Below are 6,587 nucleotides of genomic sequence, written 5' to 3' on the forward strand. Positions count from 1 at the left end.
GGATTGCATACTGTACAGGCAACTCAGTTTACACTCCCACAGACTCTCACACGGTATCATTGTAAGTCCAAATGTATACCTTTTTTATGGTAAATTTGGAAATATCTGGAAATTGTAAAAAAGTAGAGGATCATAAATACCTCTTTTAGAACATTTCCTACACTAACTAAATTGTGCACAGATATGTGTAAAACGTATCTCACTGAAATTTTTTGCAGTAGTAAAATATTGTAAAGAATCTAAAAATCGTCAATAAATATATCTATCAGAATTCTTGTCAGAAACAGATCGCCCATTCAATTTGATGAAGGAACAATTTAAATATGTGTTGGCAAGGTGTTGGCAAGGCATAGGGGAAATGGTGCTAGAAACAACAGGAACAGTTATCATCTCTGTGCCTAAAGGGGAAAGAGATAGAGGGTCCCCAGAAGACAAGAAGAGAGGGCCACCTTCACAGGAGCTAGGACCTTTGGTCAAGGGAGGTAGCCAGTGCAAGACAAACCTTAAGAGAGGGAAGGGTGACTCTTCCCCTTCTCTCCAATGTGTTGCTGGTGCTTTCTTGTGGTTCAACCAAACTGAAAGTCAAAGGGTAAGGGAGTCTGTTGATGTGGTCCATGCATGCCAGCCTCCCAGGACACAGAAGAAGGTGAAGAAGGGTGGCAAATAAATCTGGAAAAGCAAATAGAAGTTATCTACACTTGATGTAAATTACAATGTAACTTGAATTATTCCATTAAAATAAATCAGTGTATTTAGAGTAAAAAAGGCCATTAGCTGAACAGGATGAAAGCGTTGGGTAGTTAGGTGGGTGCATTCATAAACAGGAGACGTACGATAGATGGATGGTGTAAACATATATGTGTTCTATCTATATCCAAACTCACAGATACAGGGTATAACCATTCCTCTATCTGTATATATGAATATGAATATAACATGAAATACGTTTGAGAATATATATGCCAAACTTTTAACTGTGTTACTTCTAGGGAGTTGTGTATGGGCACTGGAGAGAATGAAAGTCTTTTATGTTTTATAGTTGTGTGACTTTAAATTTTATCATGAGAACCCATTACTTTTATCATTATTTTTTAAACACATAGTTAAAAGAAGACAACCGAGGACATGAGGAGAAAAAATAAGAAAGTCATGATCACTAGGATCATGCAAAATTTCAGTAAGAAAATATTCTATTATCTAATTTAACTTTTATACGGGCTTACTAATCTTGCAGATGAGAGAAATGGGGTAGAAAAATATTTCACATTTTCTCAGGTTATCACTGAGGACAAGCTGAAGAAATGTGTCTGAGTTGATCATACACCTAGGAATGTTTGAATCCCAAACCTGAGTGACATCTTTGATGCTGTGCTCTGTCTTCTGCCCTGTTCCAATCACTTTTATATCAATGACATATCAAGTTATTAAAAGACATGGTGGCTCAGACACTGTACTGAGCAAGATATGTGATCTAGTGACCGAATGAAGAGCTAAAAATGTCCTGACAAACAGAACAACAGACCAATAAAATAATGTATCATCTGATGTAAATGTAAGGTCCCAAACTTGAAAGAAAACAAAATTACTCATATATATCCAGGATCCAGTAAAGATGGCTTAGTAGCAGCATGTGTTTAACTTGAATCAGTTCAGTAAGTGTCAACAGTATGATATGGCTCATTGCAAAACTCAATGATTGACATCACCTTCATAAAATAATAGTGGCCAGGAGGCTAATCAGATTATACTAAGAATTTTAAAGTAAGTGGAGTACGCTCGAAGAAGAACACTAATGCTGATAGCAGAGTTTTAAAATCATACCTTACGGACCCTGGTTAGAAGATTCGTCTTTATGTTACCCTGAATAGACCACCTGATGAAGAGCACAGTAGCTGGATCTGATGTAGAAGGCTTGAGTCTTTTTATGTGGCCCGACAGTTAAGGCCAATGAGTCATGGATGCACAGGGAGAGACTCACCAACTCAATACAAGGTAGACATATCTGACAGAATATTCTGACCAGAATGGACTGCCTTAGAAGTAATGAGCTTTTGGAAAATAATTTATAAATGAGACTCAAGCAACTGACACCCATCGGATGCCTTCAACCCTAGGATTCTGTGGTCCCATATACTTCCCATTTTTTCATCGTCGAAAATATGACTTCCTCTGGTCTCCAAGTCAGCACATTGATGTTAAGTTTATATTATTCTGGTTTTTATCTTCACCATATGATGAGCACCTCAGATGTAAGGGAAATTTATAATAAAAGGACCAGTTTACTGGGCTGTTGAATTCCTGTTAACCTGCAGGTAAAATCACTTGCAGTTTTCAAAGTTCCCCCTCAACTCTCCCTTCTATACATACCTAATTTTCTATCTGTAAATATCCCTGCTTGTTTTTTATGCACCTTTTATCTTTTTCTCCTCTGGTGTCTCACTTTAAAGCCTTATGTTTCTGGAACTATTTACCTCCTCTGATTTGCCAAGTTTTACTTCTGAACTTCTCTGACTAAGCTGTGATTGTCACTCCACTCTGGGACATTTCCCCTCTCATTAGCAATGCCATCTATTCTCTTTTCATTATAGATCACCTGAGAGAATATGTAGTTCAATCTTTTCAACTTTTAAATCTCTTCTTTTATTACTATCTTTAAGTTTTATTCATTTATTCCCCTTTAAAAAACATTTTTCTATATGATCTGTGCACTTGTTATCATTTTACCAAAAATGTGTTTTAATTATGAAGTATTATTTTTCAATGTAAAATATTTTATTGTATCTGAGACATACGGCTAGTTTATGTCCCCAACCATGCTTTTTCTGTATGTTTTTCACTACTACCAAGCTGTCTTTCCATGGGGAAGAGATATTCAACTCACTGATATTTAAGAACTATTAGAAAAGATACACTGAAAAACTCTATAGCTATGCTCTAATAATTCAAGCATAATCATTCAAGGAAAGATGGTACAATCCAATGGAAAACAATCTTACTCTTGGCCAGTCGAACATATGGAGATTCCAGAAGAATGTACAATGATTCATATATTTGTTCGACTCATATGCTTCAAGCCATAAGGCGTTTGTGGGATGGGTGTTGCATGGGGCGTCCAAAGTGACTTTTCAAGTTTAAATAATTTGTTCTGATCTCCTGAGCAGACTTAGGGTCAACATTTTAGACTCTCAGGATACATCCCTGTGGGCAATAAGGAAAATGTTTCCTTTTTTTAAGGATTCCTTTCTCCAGGACACCAAAGACTTATGAACACTGGTTGTTCTAGATATAGAGGTTGTCAGTAGTTTGATTCAACACCAAAACAACATTTACTTCTTGACACACCTCCTTATTAGATGCAGAAAGAATCATTCTCCCAATGTTGCTTTGAAATATTAAATGAGTTGAGTATCTTCAGTATGTGCTTGGGCCTCAGAAAGACAGAAAGGGAGGTGAGAAAGGAAACAAAATAGGTTTGACACAGCAATAATACATATGATTTTCTACAGTCCTCAAATTAACTATCTGGAGAGCAGTTTGATACATGCACTTGATATTCCGCTAAAATCAAACCTTGAACATATAATGAGATTACCTTGAAAATAAATGTTAGAAATTTTAACAGATAAAATGCATCAAAATAAAGATTCTAACATCTAATAGAGTAAGGCTGGGAGACATACTTGGCTGTGATGGTGGAGACCAGATGATGAGGAAAGATTATGGCCGTGAAGGGACTCACCTCAGTGCTCAGATGTTGGTGGGCTAGTGAGCATCCCCAAAAGATGCCCTTTTCCTTCTTGCCTCTGAATTTTTCTTCCTTGAAAGTAGTTATCATAGTGTATTTACCAGCAAGTTAAGATTTACCTTCAAAGTTATTGGAAAGGTGGCATTTCTACTTCAGAAAAATAACAAAAACACTATAAACCAAAACTCTACCTCAGCTTGTTTGTAAGCTTTCATGCTATATCATTTTTGTTTGTTTAGAGTTGTTTGTGATCATTATCCAACAGAGAACTTTACAGCATATTAGTTTTTTTGTTTGTTTTTTAAACATCTTTATTGGAGTATAATTGCTTTACAATGGTATGTTAGTTTCTGCTTTATAACAAAGTGAATCAGCTATACATATATCCCCATATCTCTTCCCTCTTGCGTCTCCCTCCCTCCCACCCTCCCTATCCCACCCTCCCTATCCCACCCCTCTAGGTGGTCACAAAGCACCGAGCTGATCTCCCTGTGCTATGCGGCTGCTTCCCACTAGCTATCTATTTTACGTTTGGTAGTGTATATATGTCCATGCCACTCTCTCACTTTGTCACAGCTTACCTTTCCCCCTCCCCATATCCTCAAGTCCATTCTCTAGTAGGTCTGTGTCCTTATTCCTGTCTTACTCCTAGGTTGTTCATGACTTTTTATTTTTCTTAATGGAAGTTTTGCTGAGTATGGACCTACAAATAAAGCCCAGTGAAGACTTGATAATAAAATGAATATGCATAATGTCTGGCATTTTTCACAGAACTAAAACAAGAAAATTTTTTAATTTGTATGGAAACACAAAAGACCCAGAAAAACTAAAACAGTCTTGAGAAAGAAAAACGGAACTGGAGGAATCAGATTCCCTGACTTCAGACTATACTACAAAGCTACAGTAATCAAAACAGTATGGTACTGGCACAAAAACAGACATGTAGATCAATGAAACAGGATAGAAAGCTCTGAAATAAACTCACTCACATATGGTCAATTAATCTATGACAAAGGAGGTAAGACTATACAATGGAGGAAAGACAGTCTCTTCAATAAGTGTTGCTGGGAAAACTGGACAGCTACATGTAAAAGAATAACATTAGAACATTCTGTAACTACATATAGAAAAATAAACCCAAAATGGATTAAAGACCTAAATGTAAGAGCAGATACTATAGAAGTCCTAGAGGAAAACATAGGCAGAACACTCTTTGACATACATTGCAGCAATATTTTTTTAGATCTGTCTCCTAGAGTAATGGAAATAAAAACAAAAATAAACAAATGGGACCTAATTAAAGTTAAAAGCTTTTGTACAGCAAAGGAAACAATAAACAAAAAGAAGAGACAACCTAGGGACTGGGAGAAAATACTTGCAAATGATGTTACCAACAAGGGATTAATTTTCAAAATATACAAACAGCTCATACAGCTTAATACAAACAAACAAACAAAAAAACCCAATCAAAAAAATGGGGAGAAAACCTAAATAGGCTTTTCTGCAAAGATGACATGCAGATGGCCAAACAGGCACATGAAAAGATGTTCAGTATTGGTAATTATTGGAGAAATGCAAATCTAAACTACAATGAGGTATCACCTCACACCAGTCAGAATGGCCAACATCAAAAAGTCTACAAACAATAAATGCTGTGGAGAAAAAGGAACCCTCCCTCCTACATGGTTGGTGGGAATGTAAATTGGTACAGCCACTATGGAGAACAGTATGGCTGTTCCTTAAAAATATAAAAATAGAGCTACCATATGATCCTGCAATCCCACTCCTGGGCATATATTCCGAGAAAACTCTAATTCAAAAAGATACATGCCGGCCCTGGAAGGCAGAAGTGGAGCCAGTGGGTAGAAGGGACAGGGAGGCCGACTTTCCTCGCATCCCTGTAAGGACAGCTTGTTCAGCGGCGAAGCCATCCCACTGGCTGCAAGAATTAGAGGTTCTGCGGGGAGTACCTCCGGCCATGCCTGCAGGTGCCAACCCCCCTGTGCCCACGGTGCCGCCTACCCTTCGACCCCAAGAAAGTGGACAAGGCCTCCCACGTGGAGAAGCAGCTTTCATCCTACAAGGCACCCTGCAGGGCTGCAGTAAGAAGGTGACGCTGGCCAAGATGAGGGTGCACGTTGCCTCCTTCCTGAAGGTCCAGGAGCAGATGGCTAACTGTCCCAAGCTCGTCCCTGTGGTGCGCACATCCCAGCCCATCCCTAGCGCCGTCCCCAACAGGTCCACCTTCGCCTGCCCTTACTGTGGCACCCGCAGCCTGGACCAGCAGAAGCTGGTAAAGCACTGCATGGACAAGCACTACAGCGACCCCAACCGCGTGGTGTGTCCCATCTGCTCGGCCATGGCCTGGGGCGACCCAAGCTACCAGAGCGCCAACTTCCTGCAGCACCTGCTCCCCTGGCACAAGTTCTCCTACGACACCTTCGTGGACTACATCATTGATGAGGAGGCTACCTTCCAGGCCTCCCTGGCCCTGTCTCCGAGAACTGAAGGCGCGGCCACTGGCCCAGGCCTCCCACCTCAAGGGACAGGCCCCGCCAGCTCCTGCAGCCCAGGCCTGCCTGCGAAGGCACCTTGAGGGCCAGGTGGAGCCTCACTGCTGCAGGAGGAGAGGCCACGTCCCCATCGTCACCGGCTCTTCGGTGCTTCGGGCTGAGCAGGTGGCTTCGGGGGCCCGGCCACTGGGACGGAGTGTGGCCACTGTCTGTTTCTCAAAGCCATGATGTCCTCCCTGCAGAGAGGACCCTTCAGGCCCTGCCATGTCCACAGGCCCCGGCACTGAGCAGGGAAGTGCAGAGGGGGCCCTGGCCCAGCACCTGGCAAT

At 40.6% G+C, this 6,587-nt stretch overlaps 1 protein-coding gene across 1 annotated transcript; it reads left to right on the forward strand.

Moving 5' to 3' along the window:
• Positions 1-358: 358 nt before the first annotated feature.
• LOC309972007 (E3 ubiquitin-protein ligase RNF166-like) lies at positions 359-6,341 on the forward strand (the record flags this gene model as incomplete). The annotated part of the gene is given in 3 exon segments (XM_082855429.1): positions 359-589; positions 5,698-5,835; positions 5,841-6,341. Coding segments are annotated over 3 exon segments (870 nt in total).
• Between the last annotated feature and the right edge of the window lie 246 nt (positions 6,342-6,587).

Source organism: Leucopleurus acutus, assembly GCF_964270905.1.
Source record: "Leucopleurus acutus genome assembly, chromosome: 15".
NCBI lineage: Eukaryota > Metazoa > Chordata > Mammalia > Artiodactyla > Delphinidae > Leucopleurus > Leucopleurus acutus.